The following is a 21,838-nucleotide window of genomic DNA, read 5'->3' on the forward strand; positions in this document are numbered from 1 at the left end:
CGCGGAATCGCCAACGGCGAGTGCGAGCGGCCTCGACCCCCCGGAGAGCGACAGCGGCGCCGACCAATCGAAGACGAGCGCGGCGGCGAGTGGCGGGCGGCTCCGCCAATGGCGCGGCGCGGGGGAGGCGGGAGCGCGGTGAGGTGGGGGGTGCGGGCCAAGCAGGAAGTGGCCGAGGAGAAGCGGCCGCCGCCGAGGGGCCTGGGCGGGAACCGGCCGCCCGCTGCACCAGGTACCGGCACCCGCGGGCCTCACACGGCCCCGGGGGGGCGGCTGGGGGGGTCCGGGGCCTGGAGGTGGGAGCCTCGGCCTGGAGCGTTGCGGGGGGCCCGGTCGGAGGGGCCTGTGAGGGCCGTGGGGGGAAAGGGGCCGGTCCTGCCGCCCTCCCCGCTCGGGATGGGGAGGAAGGTGACGGCCGGGCCCTCCCCTCCCCTCCCCTCGGTGCCCCGGGGTGGGGTCGCGATCGCCCCCTTCCCTTGTGGGTTTGGGGTGGGGGGGGCGGTCCTGGTCACCCTCCCGGGCTGGGGGGCAGGTGCCGTTTATCCCCATGAGAATTTTGGGGCGGGGGGGGGGAGCCCAACGGTGATCCTGCCCCCGCTTTGGGATGGGGGGAGCGGGACGGTGGTTCCCGTGGGGATTTGGGGCTGGGGGAGCGGTCGTGTCACCCCGCGGCTCGTGGGAGGGCCAAGCGCACCCCCCAGCACTAAGCGGTTTTTTTTGGGGGTGCTTCCCGTGCCCTCCCACTCCCCCCCCACCCCCAGCAGCCCAGGGGTTCATAGTCCCTACCTGGGGACTCCTGGGCTTGTCCCCCCCGTGTGACATCGCTGGGAACAGAGGGAGGGGGCTCTGGTTGTGCCCCCCTACAGTTCGGGGCAGGATGAGACCCCCTTATAGCTGGGGGAGGTTTTGGGGTGGGGGAGACTGTTCGTATGTCCCCACAGGTCCTGGCTCTGGGATGTGGGATTTGTTCCCTCCCAGCGCTCCTGGGACCGAGTCCTTCGGCTCCCCCCAATTCTCCAGGTGCAACATCTCCTGCAAATAAAGTGCCTTGTTTTTGAGCCTCACGGGGGGGGTTTCTTCCCCCCCATAGTTGTTGAGGAGCAGCCGTGTGAATAAGCAGCCAGTCGCGCTTTAGGCTCTCTGGATCCTCTCTGGTTTCTCCAGGCACCGATGGTGTTTGAGAATGGGGCATGTGGGTCCCTTATCACCCCCCGACCTCCCGGGACGAGCGGTGCTGCGGCTGCCGAATGATTTTGGGGTTTGGGAGGAGGGAATCCTGCAATTACATCCGTTTTTGGTGGGGGGAAGAGAATACAGGAGGTGTGGGGAGGATCTTGTCGCAGCCTCAATAATGCAGCCTGTGTATTTTTGGGTCGTCTTTCGGGGTGGTTGGGAGGGACGGAGAAGCTCTAGGAAGGTCCAATGTGGCTCCAGACGCAGGAGAAGGTTCGTGGAGAGGTGGGCACATCCCAAGTCGGGGTCTAGATCCACCCCGACTTCCCAGAGGGAAGAAACCGGGAACAGTGAAAAGTAACGGCAGGTTCTTCTTTCCAAAGAGCCTCCCGGTTTGTTGTTTGTGAGCGGGTCGGTGACGAGGATGTGATGTTTTCTTTTGAACCCCGTTTCTTGTCTCTTCTCTTCCCCCATTTCTTGCCCATTAATTCCTCGCCGCTGGTGTCTGTGTGTGATCCGGGTAACGGGCAGCCCTTGGGGGCTGTGATTATCTTCCCGCAATTAGTTTAATTCCAAGAGGCTTCCCCGGAGCGGGGAGCTTTGAGAACCTCCGTACTGAGGTTTTGAGCAGCGCGTTAGGAGCTGAGCCTTGTTTGTGGAGGCAGCTGCCTCAAAGGACGTGATTTCAGTGTGTCCGAGGAGAAAAAAAAAAAAAAAATCACGCCACATGTGGCCTTGGCAGGGGTGGGAGGGCTGGGGAGCCACTTCCCAAGACTTTCTGCCCTCAGATTTTCTGGGACAGGGGCTGGAGAGCGGCAGGAGGATCCACAGGAATCACATTCGTACCCGTTTCTCTGGGTTTATTCCACCCCTGTCAGGTTCTGCTGGGTCTAATCTCTCCTTCTGCCAACGTGCGGTTGCCCCCTGCAAGGTATTTCCTATGGCTTTAATTTATTTGTACCATCAAGTACCGAAGCACACGCCTGGGTACTATAAAAATAATAACAACGTACTAACAGTGAGCGCAGTTGTGGCGCGTTGCAGCTCCGCGTTCCCTTCCTTCTGGCGTCCTACCCAGCAGATTTTCTGTTTATACAGAATAAACAGGGCATCCTGGCCGAGTTAATAAACCTTATATTTTAAAACCCGAAGCGGCGAAATAGCACAAGACCCGTCGGGATGGAGATAACTGGTAATTGCTCGGAAAGGAGCCCGGGGAGGGTGACAGCCTTGGGAGATCCTGGGCAAATTGGTAAATCTGGGGAGAAAAACCTCCCTGCATCGACACCGAAGCCACTTCGTTCTGGTCGCGGCTGCGAAAGCGCCTGCCGGCGTTTAAAAAATCCTTCGTTTTCCAGGCTGGCCAAATGGTTGGGGTTTCTGGAGCTCGTCCACCGCTTGTTTGTTGTGGTGTCCCCAAAAGTCAGCAGATGGTGGAGACTTAATTCCCTTCGCCGGACGGGAATTTAATCCCCCGGCAGCCTCTGATCACCCTGTGCTGGGATGGGAGGACGGGAAAAAACCGAGTGCCCTGCTCCCTTCCCCGGTGACGCGTCTGTTTTTGCTGGAATTCAGTGCAATCCGCGTTCAGCTGTTCATATCCCAGCAAGGAAAACTGCGTTTGCTGCACCTCCTCTCTCTGCCCTTCACAGCCCCTTTTAGATTTGCCTCTTTTAAAAACAAAACCCTATTGAAAGATTAAAACGATGTTTCAGTGGCGATAGTTCTGCCACTGACGCCAGCCTGTCCTTTTTATTTTGCCATAAACGTTATTTTTCTTTCCCCCGATATATCACAGACCCCGGGGTGGTTTAGTTCTTGCCGCATGTGACCCCAACAGTGGGGAGGGGTCCCCAAGAAGCCACCTTAGATGGACAGAGCAAGCGTGTGGAATGAAGGGAGATTCTTAATTACTTTAATTGCAGCAATTATAGGTCTGGGCCTCTTGGCCCTAAGGAGCTCCAGCCTCTGCCCCAGGTGTTTTGGAGACGATGCTTCAAGCAACAGGGCAGCCCAGGCTGACGGATGCTGCTCCCTTGAGAATAATATGATTTTATTTTGTTTTTCTGGGGATGAACAGGATCAAAACCAAGAGCAACCCACGGCCCGTCCTGCAGCAAATAATTCACCCTCGGCACCACAAACCTCCTTGAAATGGTGGAGGTGCTGCCAGGGGGAGAAAATATTTATTTCCTTATGACACTTCAAAGTGGGGACGCTGGGGGTGTGAGACGGGGGCAGGGTGTCAAAAGGAGGAATTTACGGCTGCTGAGCTGAACCGGAGCAGCGCAGGCGCGCGGCTCGGCAACCGAGGGCTCCGCGCTCCTTGGTTCGGGGGTTTTTTGTGCAAAGGGGAATGGCTGGACCTGCGGAAATGTCTGTCTCGCTCGGCTCCAGTGCAAGGTCTGCTGGTTGGGAAGGAAGGGACCGCGGGCCCTGACGAAGCCACTGCGCTGGGGAGCTGCTGGACCCCTTGGGATGGTGCCCGGACCCCTCGGGAGATGCTGGACCCCTCGGGATGGTGCCCGGACCCCTCGGGAGATGCTGGACCCCATTGTGAGATGCCTGGACCCCATTGTGAGATGCCTGGACCCCTCAGGAGGTGCCCAGACCCCATTGTGAGATGCCGGACCCCATTGTGAGATGCCTGGACCCCATTGTGAGATGCCTGGACCCCATTGTGAGATGCCTGGACCCCATTGTGAGATGCCCGGACCCCTCAGGAGATGCCCGGACCCCTCAGGAGATGCCCGGACCCCATTGTGAGATGCCGGACCCCTCAGGAGGTGCCTGGACCCCATTGTGAGATGCCGGACCCCTCAGGAGGTGCCCGGACCCCATTGTGAGATGCCCGGACCCCTCGGGAGATGCTGGACCCCATTGTGAGATGCCGGACCCCTCAGGAGATGCCCGGACCCCATTGTGAGATGCCGGACCCCATTGTGAGATGCCTGGACCCCTCGGGAGATGCCTGGACCCCATTGTGAGATGCCTGGACCCCATTGTGAGATGCCCGGACCCCTCGGGAGATGCTGGACCCCATTGTGAGATGCCGGACCCCTCAGGAGATGCCCGGACCCCATTGTGAGATGCCCGGACCCCATTGTGAGATGCCCGGACCCCATTGTGAGATGCTGAACCCCTCAGGAGATGCCGGACCCAGCTCCGCGCTGGCCGGGGACCTGTTGAGATGTTAATGCGGCGGGACGGCTGAGCTGAGCACAATGGAGCACAAACCATGCGCATAATGGCCGGAGTTCTAATCCCCGGCTGCAGGGAAAACAATGCTCAGGGTTTCAAATGGCCCATCCAGCACCCGGCATCGTACCTGGTGCCCCCCGAGAGCCTTTTCGGGTGCTGGAAGGGGAGAAAAAAGCAAAGGAAGGACAGATGGACAGACAGAGCCCTTTCCAAGGCATGTCAGCAGCAGGGCACAGGCTCGCCTCCAGAGAGGCAGTGGATTTCATTGGGGAAAATTAATAATTAAACTCTTGAAGCGCCTTAAAGTGACTGTTCTCTCCCCATCCGTTGGTGAGCTGACAGCAGGTTGAGCCAGAGACGCGCGGGATGAACCAGACCCGTGCGGGATTCAGCAGCTGAGATCCCAGCAAGAAAAAGGGGGACCTGCCACAGCAGAGCCCCCAAAAGCATCCGAGCGGAGCCTGGGCCTCGGGGAGCTGCGACCAGAGAGGGAACGAGCAGCGAAGAGGTTCTCCGAGCTCACAGAACGCGGAGGAACCGGCCGTAAGGAGAAAAATATCCCAGAGCATCATCACTTGCACCCAGAGCTGCCCTCCCGCAGTGCTGGGGGGGCTGAGGAGTTTGGTTCTGGGAGTTATTTCTCTCCTTTTTGAAGTTTTTCTCCCTAAAAGAACTTCCCGAAGTTGCGCAGAACGTGGTGCTGGTTCTTGTTTAACCAGCCGGTGTTTCCGTCATTCCCCCCTTCCCCGCACACCCTCTCCTCCTCGTGAAACCCGAGACCGCTCTCTGTCCCTTCCTCCCCCTTTTTTATCCTCTTTTTCCTCCCTCTCGGCTCCTTCCCATCAGGTCAGTGCCGGGCTGGGGTCCCCGCTGCGAGGTGACGGGGACAACGTTTGCGAATTGTGCCGGATACGCAAGTTCCGAGGGGATCAGGAGGCAGAGAGAGAGAGAAACGTCGTGCGCCGTGATTCGGAAACGGGCTGCGCGGGTTTGGATCACGGAGCAAGCGGGATCCGAGCGGGCTCCGGATTGTGTGAGGTGTAAACGCTGAGTGGGAAGGGGTGGAAACCCCCCGAGGCTCCGCAGGGACCTCGGGAGCTGCTTCCCCAAATCCTTTTGCTCCCCTTGCTGCTGCTCCTCTCCTTCCTCTGTCCCCAAAACCGGGAGGGGATATTTCCCATGAGGAGGAGAAAAGGGGCCGCGGGAGATTTAACACCGTGTCCGCGGATCCATAGATTTTAATTTCAGATCCACGGGCGCGGAATTAAAGTGCAAGAGCCATTCTTAACATGAACCTCCGTCGTTCTTCTGTGTTATCTCTCCCCGAGCTCGGCGGAATCCCTTCTGCTCTTTGTGTTGGCAAAACTAATTATAGTTCTGGACGGCAGCGAGGGGCGGCCGACGACCAGTGACTTTGGAGAATCTGGTGCCGCTGTGGATCTCAGGAGCTGGATCTCGTTAGGACGTTCCCCATCCCCAGATCTCGCCTAAGAGGGAAACGCTGTTTGGGGATGGAGAGAAAAACCCCGTCCTTGTGCAGGTCGAGCGTACGGTTTTGTGGGGGCTGCCAGCCTGTGTTTTCCAAAATCCTGCTGGGTCCTTCCGCCTGAGCTCGCCGTCAGATTAATGATAGCGCTTAAAATCCTTTCCCCTCCGAAATCTGGTTTCCTTTTCGGCCTTCCCTCCGGTCGGACGGTAAAACGACGCTGTTCTGCATCACCTGCCTAATATCGAGTTGGTTTCGGCATCTCATGGTGGGAAGGAGCTCTGGCCGCTCTCGGGAGTTTTCCTTTTTGGAGATGGCCCGTTTGGAGCAGCGACAGACCCAACCCAAACCATCTAAACCAAACCCGCCCATTTTCAAGCGGCTTTCTGCCGCAAAGCCACCGCGAAACTTGTTGAAACTGCGCGTCTCGTCCCAAAACAAAGCGAAGCTGCATCTTTATCTCGCATGATCCATGGAACCCGGGCTCTGCTCAGCATTTTCGGAGGAGTCGCGTGGCTGCCGTGCCGCGGTTTTCCCTGTGCCGGGGGGCAGATGCGGCCGATCCTTTCCCCCTGCGTCAACCACGGGCTTTTCTTTCCTTCTGCACCAGTTGCCGGGGAGGATTTGGAAGCAGCGAAACGGAGAAAAGCTGCGCCAGGTGCTATGAGTTTGTTGCTCGGGGAATTTGCCCCTGTCCACCCCCCCGCTCCAGCTCCTCTGAAGATTGTCTGGGAGGTTGTATAACACCCGCCGCTCGTTTGGCTCATTAAAAACAGTTGTTCTCACCGCTGACATCTCCTCTGCGCAAAGGCCGCAGCTTTTTAGCACGGGATCGGTTTTAAAACAGCTCCGGGAGCACACAAGTGGCAGCGATCCCCTCCCGACTCAACCTGTCATTATTATTTTGTGTTTTGCAGGTACCTGCGGCGGCGGATTTGTTTTTCTGCAGGGTGGCCCCGGAGAGGCCGGGAGCAGCGGCGCAGGGACAGGCTTTGTCCGGCGTTTCCTCCGTGCCTCGGAAGCTAATCCCGGCCGTCACGTGGTGCCGGCGGCGCAGCCGTTCCCGCTGGCCTCGGACGCGGTGAGCAGGGCCGTCCGCGGGGCCGGGGGCTTAAACCCGGCTTAACTCCGTCCCCGAGTCGCCTTTCGATGGGTGATTTTTTTCTCACCGTTTCGCTGCGAACTTGCCGGCGAGTCCCCGCGAGGGTCAGGAAGGGAAACAGGAAAAGCAGCTTTTAAAAATAGCAAGCCCTTGAAATAGTCGCGGCGTTCGGCCTCTTTTGTGCGAACCGCAGCGGCTACCGCTCGCCCGGTGCCCGCCGGTCCCGGAGCCAAAACCGCGCGGCGGGGAACCCAACGGGTGCTCTCGGCGTCGAGGGTGAGTCTGCAAACCCCTGTGTCGCTGCCAGAGCCGGGGCCGAGTGGAGTTTTGCAGCCCCACGCTCGTGACGCGCGGCTTCCGTGGCAAAGCAGATCCCAAAAACCCTGGGGAGCGTTTTAGGGGCTTCCTCGGAATATGTTTTAACGCAACCCAGCGTGGGATCAGCGCGGGGCTGCGGTGCGGAGACGGAGAATCGCCCCCCGATTCGGCGTCCGGAGGAGGATGCGGAGCGGTGACGGGTGAGCGGTTGGACGAGCCGACGGCACGAGCGGAGTTTGCGCGTTTCGGGGTGTTTTAAGCAGGAAAGTCTGGGGAAGTGTCCGCAGCGTCGTCAGCTGCGGTGTTGGTGTCTTCAAACAGCCCTTTGCACAAGCAAATACGCTTTGCTTTCAAGGGAGGCTTGGCTGCCGGAGAGCAGATTTTTTGCCACCACTTTGTCTTTTTGTGGCAGCCTAAATAAGCAAACGGGCCATAAAAATAACAGTTGTGTTTCAGCAGCTACTCATCGTCTTGTTATTTTAGCTGCGAGCCTCGTTAACTCACAGGGGGTTGCGGTGGTTCCCCTCAACCAGACTGATTCGCGCTCTGTGTGAGCCCCGGGCCAGGTTTTCTGCGTTGTTAATCCCAGCTCAGCGTTAGTTAGTCTGAGCCTCACCTGTGACAGTCCCTGGGGGGATAATCTGGTGGAAACACCTGAGCTCCGTGTGATCTAGGGGAGAAACACCTGGGTCGCTGCAGGTGGAATCTCCTCTTCCTTACACTTGTTCTTCTTCCAACGCTGGGGGATTTTTATCGTTTTTACGGCACAACCCATGACCCGCCTCCTGCTCTTCGCAAAGGCAGAAACCTGAGCCTGGCAGCGTTAGAACTGCTTCCTTTCCCAGCTAAAACCCGGCATATCCCAGGTACCCGCGCTGGTTTAATTACCTGCTGATTGCACCCGCATAGGGTGGGACGTTGGGATGGTTTTGTGAACAGCGGATTAACGCAAAACTGTCTCTTTCTGCCCGAAAGCGAAAGGCGGGTGCTGTGGTTTGTGATGCCGATAACGGGCTGTGCCTGCCCGGCTTTGCAGATCTCAGCCCATCTCCGGCCTCCCGCTTTGCTGGGAGAGCAGCTGGTTTTAGCGTAGCCTTGGCGATTCGGGTTCGAAACCCACCGTAAGGTTGGGGTGGCTTGGAGAGAAGCGCCGTCTGACGTTCCTGACCTTAGGAGGCACCTACCGAACGGCTCCGGCTCACGGGCACGGCGTGGTTGGGGTTGGAAGGGATCGTTGGGGTGGAAAAAGGGGATCGTTGGGGTGGAAAAAGGGGATCTTTGGGGTGGAAAAAGGGGATCTTTGGATGGAAAAAGGAGATGTTTGAGGTGGAAAAAGGGGATCTTTGGGGTGGGAAAGGGATCTTTAGGGTGGAAGAAGGGGATCTTTGAGGTGGGAAAGGGGATCTTTGGGGTGGGAAAAGGCAATCTTTGGGGTGGAAGAAGGGGATCTTTGGGGTGGAAGAAGGGGATCTTTGAGGTGGAAGAAGGGGATCTTTGGGGTGGGAAAAGGCAATCTTTGGATGGAAAAAGGGGATGTTTGAGGTGGAAAAAGGGGATCTTTGGGGTGGGAAAGGGATCTTTAGGGTGGAAGAAGGGGATCTTTGAGGTGGGAAAGGGGATCTTTGGGGTGGGAAAAGGCAATCTTTGGGGTGGAAGAAGGGGATCTTTGGGGTGGAAGAAGGGGATCTTTGAGGTGGAAGAAGGGGATCTTTGGGGTGGGAAAAGGCAATCTTTGGATGGAAAAAGGGGATGTTTGAGGTGGAAAAAGGGGATCTTTGGGGTGGGAAAGGGATCTTTAGGGTGGAAGAAGGGGATCTTTGGGGTGGGAAGGGGATCTTTGGTTGTAGGCAGGATCGCAGAGCAGGGATTTTCACATGTGGGGTCTGCTGGGCTCTTAATTTAGAGCCGGGACATTGTTGCTCCCATGGAGGAGCCATTTCCCCACGAAGCCGATGCTTCTTGAGCTCGTTTTCCGAGGGAAGATGGTTCACACCGCTTAGCCAGTGAGGTTAAAAATACCCGGCTCTTCCCTCCACACCGGCGTCGTTTCACCTAAGGAAAATAGTGCTTTTGCCTAAGGAAATAGTTGTGTTTTGAGCTACCAAAATAACTCCCCATGTCAGCCTGGCTCTCCCCATCTCGTCTCCTTTCTAACCGACTCCAAATTGTGCCTCAGAAAGGGCCGAACAGGGCACCTGAGACTTGGGATTTCTAAGAACAACAGTAAAATAAACCAAACCCAACCTTTCTGGGCTGGAGATGGGTTTGTAGATACCATCGTTTGCACTGTAAAGCTTTTAAACCAGAGACAGAGGATCCGCAATCTGTCCTGCTTTTAAAGCAGGGGTGCTACCAGGAGATGTGCTTGGCCAAGACAAATGTTCGAAGGCAAAAAAAAGGCCAGAAACTTTAGTGAGGGGTTGAGAAGGGACTCATTGAAAGAAACTTTACTTAAAAAGATGAGTGGGGTATGTTCCAGTCCCATCCGTCAGCCCAGGTTCTGCGGGTTCGTTCTTTCCCCCGCGGAGACCCTGGTGAAAACAAATCTGGCTTCGCTCTGCGCTGGGTACAGGGTTTTTTTCTCTCCCGGTGCCTCTTTTCTTCTGGGGAATCTTTTCCAGCGTCTGTTCGTACCCCGCTGAACGGCGTTTGGAAGAAACCGTTTGCGAAACCACGGCGCTCGTGCGGCTGCCGGACCAGATGGCAGCGCCGGGAGGGCGGCGCGGCCCTCGGCGTCTCCCCCCGCGGGATTTGGGAGCCTCGGGCTTCTCCTTCTGCTCCTCCCCATCGCTCCCGCGTCACCCGGTGCAGGCTGGGGTTAGAAACGGGGCGAGATCTCCCAGAAACGGGGCTGCGCGCCCAACGCCGGCGCCGCAAGGAGATGTTGGCGGCCCGGCAGCCGCGGCGCCCGCCACCAAAGGCTCGTTTTGCTTTTTGGGATCTAGATTATCAGCATTATCAGGGCAGTCCCTTCCCCTGCGAACGCAGGCATGTTCTGGCTTCATCCCAAAGTGTTTTGGTGACGTTCGGTTAAAACCCCACGTGTCTTTGGGGAGATAAAGACGCACAATCCCACTTGTGCTGTTCGAGACCCTGTTGCTGTGTGTTTTTCAGCCTCCCAAAGGTGATTTTCCTGCAGCCGCTGCGACGAAAAGCGTTGGCTCCGACTCTTCATTTGGGCCAGACTTTTCTAGTTTTCCATAAGAGCTTCCTGAGCAAAGCAAATGAAATACCCAGGCTTTCCCATTCTTCTTGGGGAAGAGTTTTTTATTGTGCGCGACACCTTGCTCAGAAGCATTTTGCTTGTGGAGTTCGGACCTTTGTTTTCTAAACTAGTGGACACCTCGTTCCGACAACGAACCCTTTGTGCTTTTGCAGGCGAGGAGTAAGACTCTTATTAATTAAATCCTTCCCCCTCGCCGCTGCGACGGGCAGAAAGTCGCGTTGGAAACGCCGGCGTCGTTGTGGAGCAGCAGGTTCCTCGCCGGCCCACAGACCCGCTGAGATCCCCTTGGGCTGACCTGCGGCGAGAGTTAGAAATAAAGCTGGACTAAGCCTCCGCGCTAAGCCAACGTTGGGAAAACCACCGGAGTCCTTATGGCCCTGGGAAGAGCGGGATCGGGCATCTGAGGGGGTTTGATGGGTGTGAGACAAAGTCAGAACGGTGTGCGGGAGCTGAACCACGCAGGCTAAACCTCTGCCTGGGCTTTGGAGGAGTTTAACCGAACCACACGGGTTAAACCTCTGCCTGGGCTTTGGGGGAGTTTAACCGAACCACACGGGTTAAACCTCTGCCTGGGCTTTGGGGGAGTTTAACCGAACCACACGGGTTAAACCTCTGCCTGGGCTTTGGGGGAGTTTAACTGAACCCCACAGGTTAAATCTCTGCCTGGGCTTTGCAGGGGTTTAACCGAACCACATGGGTTAAACCTCTGCCTGGGCTTTGGGGGAGTTTAACTGAACCACACGGGTTAAACCTCTGCCTGGGCTTTGGGGGAGTTTAACTGAACCACACGGGTTAAACCTCTGCCTGGGCTTTGGGGGAGTTTAACTGAACCACACGGGTTAAACCTCTGCCTGGGCTTTGGGGGAGTTTAACTGAACCACACGGGTTAAACCTCTGCCTGGGCTTTGCAGGGGTTTAACCGAACCATGCAGGCTAAACCTCTGCCTGGGCTTTGGGGGGTGTTTAACTGAACCACGCAGGCTAAACCTCCACCTGGGCTTTGGGGGAGTTTAACTGAACCACACGGGCTAAACCTCTGCCTGGGCTTTGCAGGGGTTTAACCGGACCATGCAGGAATCCCTCCCTTTTGGAGAGCGCAGGTTTCCCCACGATATTTGTTGTCCTCGTCCCATCCAGCGTGGGGACAGCCGGACAGGCTGCTTGTTCTTATAAATCAGAGTCTTTCCTGCTGTCTAAGCCACGTCCCCCGGCTGCAGCTTAATCCTGGGATTTCATACCCAGCCCGCGGCGACGGGAGGAACATTATTCCCTTTGTCTGTGCTGCAGCCGTGTTTTGAAACCTGTTGCCACGTCTCCCCTCGGCCTCCCCCGTTTCTTGGACCTTCCCTCCCCAGCCCGCGTGTTCAAGGTCTCGTAGATATCTGAGTCTTCTGGTTCCCGTCCCGCCGCCTTCCTCGTGAGCCCCGGCCTTGGGGAGGCCTTGGGGAAGGAAGGACGGGGCCCGCGTCACGTCGGGTGATGGATTGTGACCCGCTGATCCTCCGTCCTCGGCGTGGACACGGGTGGGGATGTCTCAGCGTCTCTCCCAGGGCGCTGGGATCCGTCTGAACCGTCTGCCGTCCTGGCCGGGGATCAAAAAAATGATCCTCAAACAAACGGAGTGAAAAAGGGGTGAAAAGGGGCTCCGAGGGAAGCGGCATGGGGGGTTTGTGCTTTGCGTGGGGCTCTGGAGAAGCAGGTTCCCATCCACATCTCTGATTTATGTCTCTGGTGGCTTCATCCATGTGCCCATGGCGCTAACACTCATCTCTTTGCTCTCTTGCAGACTCTGCCACATTCCCCACCATGGGTGACATGAAAACCCCAGATTTTGACGACCTTCTGGCAGCTTTCGACATTCCCGACATCGATGCGAACGAGGCCATCCATTCCGGACATGAGGACGCTGACACTCACATCAAACAGGTCCCCGTGGAGCCGGGACCCCCTGACCACGTCCTCCCACACGCGGACATCACCGCCGTCAGTGTGATCGTCAAGAACACGGTCTGTCCCGAGCAGCTGGACGCGCTGGACGGGCGCAGTAAGGATGGACACGTCCTCGGGCCCCGCTTGCTGCAAAACGGCTTCGGGGCCGCCGAGATGCCCCGGTCCCCCCCGGCCAGGTCTGCGGAAGCCTCTTCCAACGGGGAGTGTTGGGGGAAAGAAAAAGGCCCCAAACCCCTGGATATTTTCTCCCATTTTAGCCCCGATCCCAATGAAGACAATGCCGCCAACCTGATCGACAGAGCCCGCGAGTGCAAGCCCAAGGAGAAATCCCTTGCTGTGCCCTCCCTCTCGCCCTCGCCCACCCCGGCGCTCGACTGCAAGGAGCCCATGAGAGATAGTGCCGAGAACCTGCCCCCCGCGTTCCCCCCGGCCTTCGAGCCGGGCCAGGCCGGGGGTGCCGAATCCCCTCCCGCCATCGCCTGCATCAAGAAAGAGGAGTCGGACTCGGAGGAGACGTGCCGGGAAGGCAGCCCCAAGGGCCTGGCCGCTGCCTTGGGGGACAGTCCCTTGGACCACCTGAAATCCGTCACCGTTCGCTACGCCACCGACGATTCTCCCATCGCGGCCTGGCCCAGTTCTGACCCAAACCTCGACGGTGGCACCGGGAACATCCCCGAGGTGAAACACTCGCCTGTCAGCCCCCGCGAGCCTTTCTACAAACCCTCCTCGCCCGTTATGCAGAGCCCCAGGCTCCCCCCCTCCCCAAAGCAGCTGGACGGCCTCAAGGAAGAGCACCAAGTCCTGGAGAAGTCGATGGGAAGCCCACAGAGCATGTCAAGCGCCGAGGAAGAGGAGGAGGAAGAAGACAACAACAACGATTCCCCTTCTTCCAACTCCTCGCGGCCCCTGAAGGTGCGGATCAAAACCATCAAAACGTCTTGCGGCAGCATCACCAGGACGGTGACCAGGGTGTCGTCAGATTCCGAGCCGGGCTCTGCCAAGGGCCCGGCCGAGCAGAGCTCCCAGGACACGGCCCTCGAGGTGTCGGCCGAGAAGGACGAGGGGATCGCACTGGAGGCGCCCAAGGAGAAAACGGAGCTCTCCAGCCCCTTGAAAACCATTGAGGGGCCCAAAATCGTCAGCGTCCAGCTCGGCAATGGCACCAAGCTCAAAGGGACCGTCCTGCCTGTGTCCACCATCCAGAACGCCAGCAGCGCCATGCTGATCGCCGCCAGCGTGGCCCAGCAGAAATCCGTGGTGCTGCCGGCAAAGACGGGCAAAGCTGTGGCCAAGAACATCATCAACCTGGTGCCGCAGAGCCTGCCCAAGGCCGACACCAGGACCAACGCCAGCACGGTGACGCAGACTGCCACCGTCACCACCACCGCCAACCAGAAGGTCAACGGCACCACGGTGGTGATGGTGCAGCCGCAGAAACCTTCCCCGACCGTGGCGGGCACCGTCATCTCCCGCAGCCAGTCCAGCCTGGTGGAAGCCTTCAACAAGATCCTCAACAGCAAAAACCTCTTGCCCACTTACAAACCCAACCTGAACCCGCCAGCCGACGCCAGCCTGGCCCTGCCGCCCTTCGGCTACCGCTGCCTGGAGTGCGGCGACTCCTTCGCCCTGGAGAAGAGCCTGGCCCGGCACTACGACCGGCGCAGCATGCGCATCGAGGTGACCTGCAACCACTGCACCAAGCGCCTCGTCTTCTTCAACAAGTGCAGCCTGCTGCTGCACGCCCGCGAGCACAAGGACAAGGGCCTGGTGATGCAGTGCTCCCACCTCGTCATGCGCCCCATCGCCCTGGACCAGATGATCGGCCAGCCCGACATCACCCCCCTGGTCTCGGTGACCTCCTTCCCCGCTGGCAAGGTGACCGGCATGACGCAGGACGCCTTGGTGGCGGCCAACGGGGCGCAGGAGCTGCCCATCCTGCCGCTGGGCAGCGGCTCGGAGCAGAGCAGCTACAGCTGCTTCAGGTGCCTGGAGTGCAAGGAGCAGTGCAAGGACAAAGCCGGGCTGGCCGCGCATTTCCAGCAGGCCGTGACCGCGGGGACGACCAGCAGCACGGTACGTGGGGGCCGGTTACGGCAAAACCTCCCCGGGGCTCCAAATGTAATCTGGGCAGCGCCCGCCTGCGTCCTGCCGATGTAAAACTCGTGCGGGAAGGAAAACACAGGAGCTGGGGGCTGGTTTGTGACCGTAAGGGCAGCCGGTGGTGGTTGTTGGCTGGGGAGGGATCGCGGCTCCTCGGTGCCGGAGCCATGTTAGAGCCGCGGGTGCCGCTTCCCCTTCCGCCGCCTCGAAGCACAAATGGAGTCTGGAGAAACCCAGGGTGGGGTGTGTGTTTGGTGTATTTTTTTCTTTCCTCCCTCCTTGAGAGCCAACCTGGAGACCCCGGGTGCTTCTCGCTGGTCTGTCGGCGGCAGTGTCCAGTAAACCCGCAGGATTAACGCCGCGACCTTTCCAAGCCAAGGGGGGAACGCAGCTCCGCAGCGGAGCCCTGTCCTCCCTGCGGTGTGTCTGCACCTTTCCCTTGTCTGGAGCCCCCGGTTTCCTTTGCGCAGAAGGAATTTGCTGTTTCCTGGTAACTCTGTTTACTTCGGAGCTGCTCAAATGCAGATATTACTGCCCTGAGAGGGAGGGAGCCCTGGGATGCCGTGCTCGTCCCCAGGAGCTGCCGCTCGCAGGGAGGATTTCTCGCTCCCGTCCCCTCTTTCCCTTCCTCACCTTTGCTCGGGGAATCGCATCTTTTGGGGCAGCTCCTGCGGGAAGCTCCAGCCGTTTCCTCGGCTCTTTGTTGTATTTTCCCCTGTGTCCGTATCCTGGGCTTGGAATTAGTTTTGGCGCTGTTTTGGTGGCTGGTTTGGATACGCCCGTGCTCCCTCCCTCGCTGAGCGGCTGTTCCCTGCCGCTGGGACCCGTCTGCAGTGACGAGCCTGGAAAAGGCGTCTTGTCTGCGTGCGAAACGCCCTCAAAAATTCCCCAGCGAGCTGTTGCCAGCAGATTGTCCCCTAAAACGCTCCTGGCAGAGTCCTGGCGCTTCTCTTCCCCCAGTGCACGCGGCTCGGGGCCGCTTTGGGTGTTACAGGTTGTCGGCGGGACGTGGAAAAGGCTGAAAAAAAGCCCTTTTTGCGGGTCCGTGCCGGGCTGAGCCTCTCGCCGCTCCTCTCCCCGCAGGTTTGCACGACGTGCCCCATGATCATGTCCAACCGCTGCAGCTTCAACGCCCATCAGCGCATGCACAAGAACCGCCCGCCCCACGTCTGCCCCGAGTGCGGGGGGAATTTCCTCCTGGCCAACTTCGAGACGCACCTGAAGGAAGCGTGTCTGCACTTTTCCCGCAGGGTGGGCTACAGGTACGGCCCTGGGGGGACGCCGGGGACCACGGGGGACGGTCCCAAAGCTGCTGCAGGGCAGGTGGGGGTCCCTGTTCCTTCTCCCCGGCGGTGCCGAGGGTGAAGGTCTCGATTAAAGAGTGTGTAGGGGAAAGGGAGCTGGGGGTCCTGGGGGACAGCGGGATGAGCATGAGCCAGCACTGGGCCCTTGTGGCCAGGAAGGCCAATGGGACCTGGGGGGGATTAGAAGAGGGGTGGTCAGTAGGTCAGAGAGGTTCTCCTGCCCCTCTGCTCTGCCCTGGGGAGGCCGCAGCTGGAATATTGTGCCCAGTTCTGGGCCCCTCAGCTCCAGCAGGACAGGGAACTGCTGGAGAGAGTCCAGCGCAGCCACCAAGATGCTGAAGGGAGTGGAGCATCTCCCTGCTGAGGAAAGGCTGAGGAGCTGGGGCTCTGGAGCTGGAGAAGAGGAGACTGAGGGCTGAGCTCATTCATGGGGATCAATATGGAAAGGGGGAGTGTCAGGAGGATGGAGCCAGGCTCTTCTGGGTGACAGCCAGTGACAGGACAAGGGGCAACGGGTGCAAACTGGAACACAGGAGGTTCCGCTTGAATAGGAGAAGAAACTTGTTCGCGGTGAGGGTGCCAGAGCCTGGCCCAGGCTGCCCAGGGAGGTTGTGGAGTCTCCTTCTCTGCAGACATTCCAACCCGCCTGGACACCTTCCTGTGTAACCTCAGCTGGGTGTTCCTGCTCCGGCGGGGGGGTTGCACTGGATGAGCTTTCGAGGTCCCTTCCAACCCCTGACATTCTGGGATTCGCCCCTTTTCTGCCTCTCACCCCCTTCACCCCAGGGGGATTTTCCTCCTCTGCGACCCCCTGGCTGCTGTTTTGACCTCGGTCATGGCCGCGAGTGTCAGACCCCGTGGTGGTCCCTGCTCTGAGCTGCCCGGCTCCGGCAGCGATGGGCTGGACTGGACTCCTGCAAACTGGAGTCCTGCAAATCCGAATCCCCCGAACCGGAATCCTCCAAATCGGAATCCTCCAAACTGGAGTTCCGCAAACTGGAATCCCCCAAACAGGAGTCCTCCAAACTGGAGTCCTCCCAGCGCCCAGAACTGGTTTAAATCCTGGTGTCTGTTGGGGTGGGGGCTCTTCCCAAGCCCTGCGGTGGGACAGGGAGCAGTCGCGGGCCCTCGTGCCGCTGCTCGCGTCGCACGGCTGAGCTGTTTTGTCCCCTGTCCCCTTCTCCTCAGGTGTCCCAGCTGCGCCGTGGTCTTCGGCGGGGTCAACTCCATCAAGTCGCACATCCAGACGTCCCACTGCGAGGTGTTCCACAAGTGCCCCATCTGCCCCATGGCCTTCAAGTCGGCCCCCAGCGCCCACGCACACGTCTACACGCAGCACCCCGGCTTCAGCAACCAGCAGTCCAAGTGAGTGCTCCCCACGCCTCGCCGGGAGAGGTGGGAGGTTGAGGATGGAAATTTGGGGTAATTTCTTCTGTCGCGCGTTGGAACAGGCTGCCCAGGGCAGTGGTGGAGTCACCGTCCCTGGAGGGGTTGAACAGATGGAGATGAGGTTCTCAGGGACATGGGGCAGTGCCAGGGCTGGGTCGTGGTTGGACTCCATGATCTGGAGGGTCTTGTCCAACTAAAATGGTGATTTTATGATCATGGAAGGGTTTGGGTTGGGAGGGACCTTCAAAGCCATCTAGTCATGGGCAGGGACATCTCCAACAGATCAGGGATATCCAGCCAGACCAGGGACATCTCCAACAGACCAGGGACATCTCCAACAGACCAGGGACATCTCCAACAGATCAGGGACATCCAGCCAGACCAGGCTGCTCAGAGCTGCATCCAGCCTGACCTTGGATGTTCTCAGTGATGGGGCATCCACCACCTCCCTGGGCAACCTGGGCCAGGGTCTCCCCACCCTCAGCATCAAAAATAGAGATTGGAGATGGGATCTTGGGAACAATTTATTCTCCAAAGGGCTGTGGGGCATTGGAACAGGCTGCCCAGGGCAGTGCTGGAGTCACCATCCCTGGAGGGGTTGAAATGATGAGAGGTGAGGTTCTCAGGGACGTGGGGCAGTGCCAGGGGTGGGTTATGGTTGGACTTGGTGATTATAAAGCTCTTTTCCAACCTCAACGATATTTCTTGACATCCTCTCCTCCTTATGTGCGACATTTTCAAAGTGTTACTGTATTACAGAAAACTACACTAAAATATCTTCATTTCCTCCTTACTCAGCGCTGCACAAATCAGTATTTAGATACCGGTATCTCAGCGACTGTTTAGAAAACTCCAATACTCATCGTTTATTTCACTTTAATTAATATGATTCTAAGAACAAGGAGCATCCCCGCTAGGCAGGACATCGCGGGAAGAACTCGGAGCACGGTCAGACCGTGCTCGGGGCTGCTCTTTACCCTTTACCGCATGTTTTCCCCCCGCCAGGATGATTTACAAGTGCGCCATGTGCGACACCGTCTTCACCCACAAGCCACTGCTCTCCTCCCACTTTGACCAGCACCTGCTCAACCAGCGCGTCAGCGTCTTCAAGTGCCCGGACTGCCCGCTGCTCTTCGCCCAGAAGCGCACCATGCTGGAGCACCTCAAGGTGACGCTCTCACCGTCTCACCGCTCTTTTTTTTTATACAAATATTTGAGAATTATCATGTGCCAGGGGCTGGGTTAGGGTGGTCGACTCCTTGCTGGTGCAGCAGGGCCCTGAGATCTGGTTCCCTTGTCCCAAAGCCCGAGGAGATGAGCCCGTTGTTGAAGGCTGGGGTGCGCGGGCTTTTGCTTCCAGCCCTGGGGGGCAAAATCCTGGCCCCAGACACCCACCACCACCCTCGTCTCTGCTTTCCAGAACACTCACCAGCCCCAGAAGCCCAAGGAAGACCTGGCGAAGAAGGTGGCCGTCCTGCTGACGCCGAAACAGGAGCCTGTGGAAACCCCTGTGTCCAAGATCTCGGAGGAATCGTCATCATCCACGGAGGAGGACGAGCCCCCCAGCTCCCCCGAGCTGCGCAAGACGAAGCGGAGCCGCTTCCAGCGCAAGACGGGCAACAAGTCCAAGGGCAGCGGTTGGACGTGCGGCGTTTGCCACTCCTGGTTCCCGGAGCGCGACGAGTACGTGTCCCACATGAAGAAGGACCACGGCAAGGTGAGGAGAAGGCCGGGGGGGCTCCGGCTGCGGCTCTTGGGAGCGCGAGCCGGGAATGTTTGTGGGACAGGACACTGTGGGGGAGTTGAGGGTTTGGGGAGCCCCTCGGCGCGGCGCCCACCCGCATCTTTGTTTCTTGCAGTCGGTGAAGAAGTTCCCGTGCCACTTGTGCGAGCGCTCGTTCTGCTCCGCTCCCAGCCTGCGCAGACACGTGCGCGTGAACCACGAAGGGATCAAGCGCGTCTATCCCTGCCGGTACCACCGCAGCTTTGGGGTTGGGCCGGGCGAAGGGGATGACCAGTTTCCTTCTGGAAAGCTGGTGGGGGGAGGATAAAGCTACAGGGGATGGAGATTTAATGAGCGTCTTGGAAATAGGAGGGAAAAGAGGTACCGAGGGGGACCCGGGGGGTTTGTGCCCTCTAGAGGGACGTGGATGAGCAGGTTTGTGCCGGGGTGGGGACGCTGGGGTTCGGCTCCCGCTGCGGAGCGTCGCTCCATCGCCTGCGCGGCCCCGCAGGTACTGCACGGAGGGCAAACGCACCTTCAGCAGCCGCCTCATCCTGGAGAAACACATCCAGGTGCGACACGGGATCAAAGTGACCGACCAGCCCAAGAGCCAGGAGGTCGTTATCGCCCGGATCGGGACTGGCACCGCGCAGGTACGAGGCCTCTCGGGACGTTCGCAGAGGGTTTGGGGAGGGTTGAAGGTGTCCAAGGATGCGGCTTTTGGGGCTTTTACCGGGAAATCCCCGAGCGGGTCAGGGTTTGGCCGGGAGCGCCCGCTGACGCCGCCCTCCCCGCAGGTGTCCGCTCGGAAGCGCAAACTTTCCTCGGACGACTCGTGCAGCGAGGAGCCCGACAGCACCACGCCCCCCTCCAAAACGCACAAGGGCGAGCGCAAGGCCCCTTTCCGCTGCCGAAAGTGCGGTTACCTGGCCAGCAGCTCCGCCGACTTCCAGGAGCACATCCCCCAGCACCGGACTGACGAGAGCTCCCACCAGTGCCGCGAGTGCGGGCTCTGCTTCACCTCCCAGGTCTCCCTCAACCGCCACCGCTTCATCACCCACAAGAAGAAGAAGAGCGCGGGGGAGCCGGAGGAGCCGGGGCCGCGCAGCCCCCGGGACGGCGCCGCGCAGCACGCGCCCGACGGCAAACTCTCCTGCAAGGTGTGCGGCCGCTGCTTCGACACCCAGCTCAACCTCAAGACGCATTTCCGCACCCACGGCATGGCCTTCATCCGCGCCCGGCAGAACGCCAGCCCCGAGAACTAGCGCCCCGGCACGGGGGGAACCCCCACACCTGTAAATAATCGGCGCGGAGCTCCCGGCGAGAGGCTGCGGTGACCCCCCCCGTCCTCCTTCCCTCCTCCGGTTTGGATGGCGGAGCCGTGAAGAGAGACGAGAACCCGATTGGCATGATCCATGTGCGCCGGAGCCGGGGGATTTCGGCCGCCGGATCGTCCAGGGCACAAAAGGCCGAGTCCGGACTCGCCACCGGTTTGCGGGGAGACCAAATGGTTTGTTCGCCGCTCACTGCTCTGTCCTCCCGCGGGGACGCGTCCGGTCCCAGGGATGGGGACGGGAGAACGTCCCATCCCACCCCACACCACTGGTGACAACCCCGGGCTCCTCTTTTCCCCCCCGGTGCTGGCGGTGAATTGTGGCCGAGGGCCCTGGGGCCGCTTCTCCAGCGCAGGACGGAGACGTCTGTGCCGACAACGTCACAGCAAAATCCACCTTTTTTTGTTGTGGGTTTTTTTTTTTTAATCTTCCCCTTTTGAATGTTGCTCATTTGGTATTTTGCCGGGAGCCGGTTCCAGACCCGCGGCCGCTGCCATCGTCACCGCAGCACCGGACACACCAGGTCCGTTCTTGCTGTCACCGCGCCAACTCGAAGCGGTTCGGCCGCTCCTCGGGGACGAGGAAGAAGAGGAGGAGGAGGAGGAGCAGATTTTGGGTTGGCGGAAGAAAAACAAGCTGTTTAGAGACGAACAAAGGGCGAGATCCATCACTGCGTGCTGCACCGAGCAGGAGGGAGAAGCCGCTGCCGAACCAGCGCGGTACGGAGCGAAACGCTGACGGTGAGTCTGGGGGGGCTTTTCCCGGGGCGCTGGTGTCACCTGGTGTCACTCGCTGGTGTCACCCTAGCGCGCGCGAGAGCTCGGCCCTGGCGCCAGGGTCTCAGCGCGGCCGTCGCCACGTGTCCCCCGATCCCTTCGGGGGAAAAAAGAGCAAAATCCAGCCCGAAAAGGCCCTTTGCGCTCGTCCCGTGCTGGGGGTGTCGCTGTGGGTCGCTGTTTTCATCACATTGGGCTCATTTCCTTGTGAATAACCAACCGCTAACGAGCTTTGTAAAGTTGTATCATACACTAAAAGTAACAAAACCAGAAAACTACTGTTGTGATTTGGGGTTTTGTTTTGGTTTGTGTTTTGTTTCGGGGTGTTTTTTTTTTTTTTTCTTATTTTCTGGGGTTGGGCTGGTTTGCTGGGCTTGGCCTTTGGTTGCTTTTCTTTTTTATTTTCCTTTTTTCTCCTTTTTTTTAAGCGCCAGGGTTTCTCCTACCCCAGGTGGATTCAGCCGATGGCATAAGATGGGGCGGGGGGGGCGGTTTTTAAAATAAAAGGAGAAATAAAACAAAAAGCAACCAACGGTTCCCACAGCCCCTGGGCCAGGTCACCCCCCTCGTCCCTCCCCTGAGTGCATCGCGTGGGGCTGTGAACGTGTAAATGCTGTTTAATAATAGAGAAGAACCTAAAGTTTCTACGAGTTTTAGAGGAAGGAAACAAAAATCGCTTTGTAATCTCTTGGTTTTCAAGCACTTCAGTGCCTTTAGAGTGATTTCGGTTCAAAGCTGGGGGGGGGGGGGCGGGGG

General features: G+C 58.9%; 1 protein-coding gene across 4 annotated transcripts; it reads left to right on the forward strand.

The window, feature by feature from the left end:
* Positions 1-147: 147 nt before the first annotated feature.
* On the forward strand, positions 148-21,825 carry ZNF687 (zinc finger protein 687). Of its 4 annotated transcripts, XM_065653881.1 has the most exons (10): positions 157-232; positions 6,778-6,941; positions 12,293-14,529; positions 15,640-15,818; positions 17,049-17,225; positions 18,255-18,417; positions 18,670-18,966; positions 19,109-19,221; positions 19,484-19,625; positions 19,770-21,825. In XM_065653881.1, exons 3-10 carry the CDS (start codon positions 12,313-12,315, stop codon positions 20,235-20,237), a joined length of 3,756 nt encoding a protein of 1,251 aa, XP_065509953.1. In that variant the 5' UTR covers positions 157-232; positions 6,778-6,941; positions 12,293-12,312; the 3' UTR covers positions 20,238-21,825. The 4 variants fall into 4 exon arrangements, with proteins under 4 accessions (XP_065509954.1, XP_065509953.1, XP_065509955.1 ...); XM_065653882.1 differs by lacking the exon at positions 6,778-6,941 and having other exon boundaries at positions 148-232; XM_065653883.1 differs by lacking the exons at positions 157-232; positions 6,778-6,941 and adding an exon at positions 6,954-7,238.
* The last annotated feature ends 13 nt before the right edge of the window (positions 21,826-21,838 follow it).

This window comes from Caloenas nicobarica, chromosome 31, assembly GCF_036013445.1.
Source record: "Caloenas nicobarica isolate bCalNic1 chromosome 31, bCalNic1.hap1, whole genome shotgun sequence".
NCBI classification, from domain to species: Eukaryota; Metazoa; Chordata; class Aves; order Columbiformes; family Columbidae; genus Caloenas; species Caloenas nicobarica.

Coding starts and splice junctions, on each gene's coding strand:
- ZNF687 (XM_065653882.1), top strand. CDS start 12,313: ATGGGTGACATGAAAACCCCAGATTTTGACGACCTTCTGGCAGCTTTC. Junction 18,967..19,108: donor TGAAGAAGGACCACGGCAAG/GTGAGGAGAAGG, acceptor TGTTTCTTGCAG/TCGGTGAAGAAGTTCCCGTG. Junction 19,626..19,769: donor TCGGGACTGGCACCGCGCAG/GTACGAGGCCTC, acceptor CCCTCCCCGCAG/GTGTCCGCTCGGAAGCGCAA.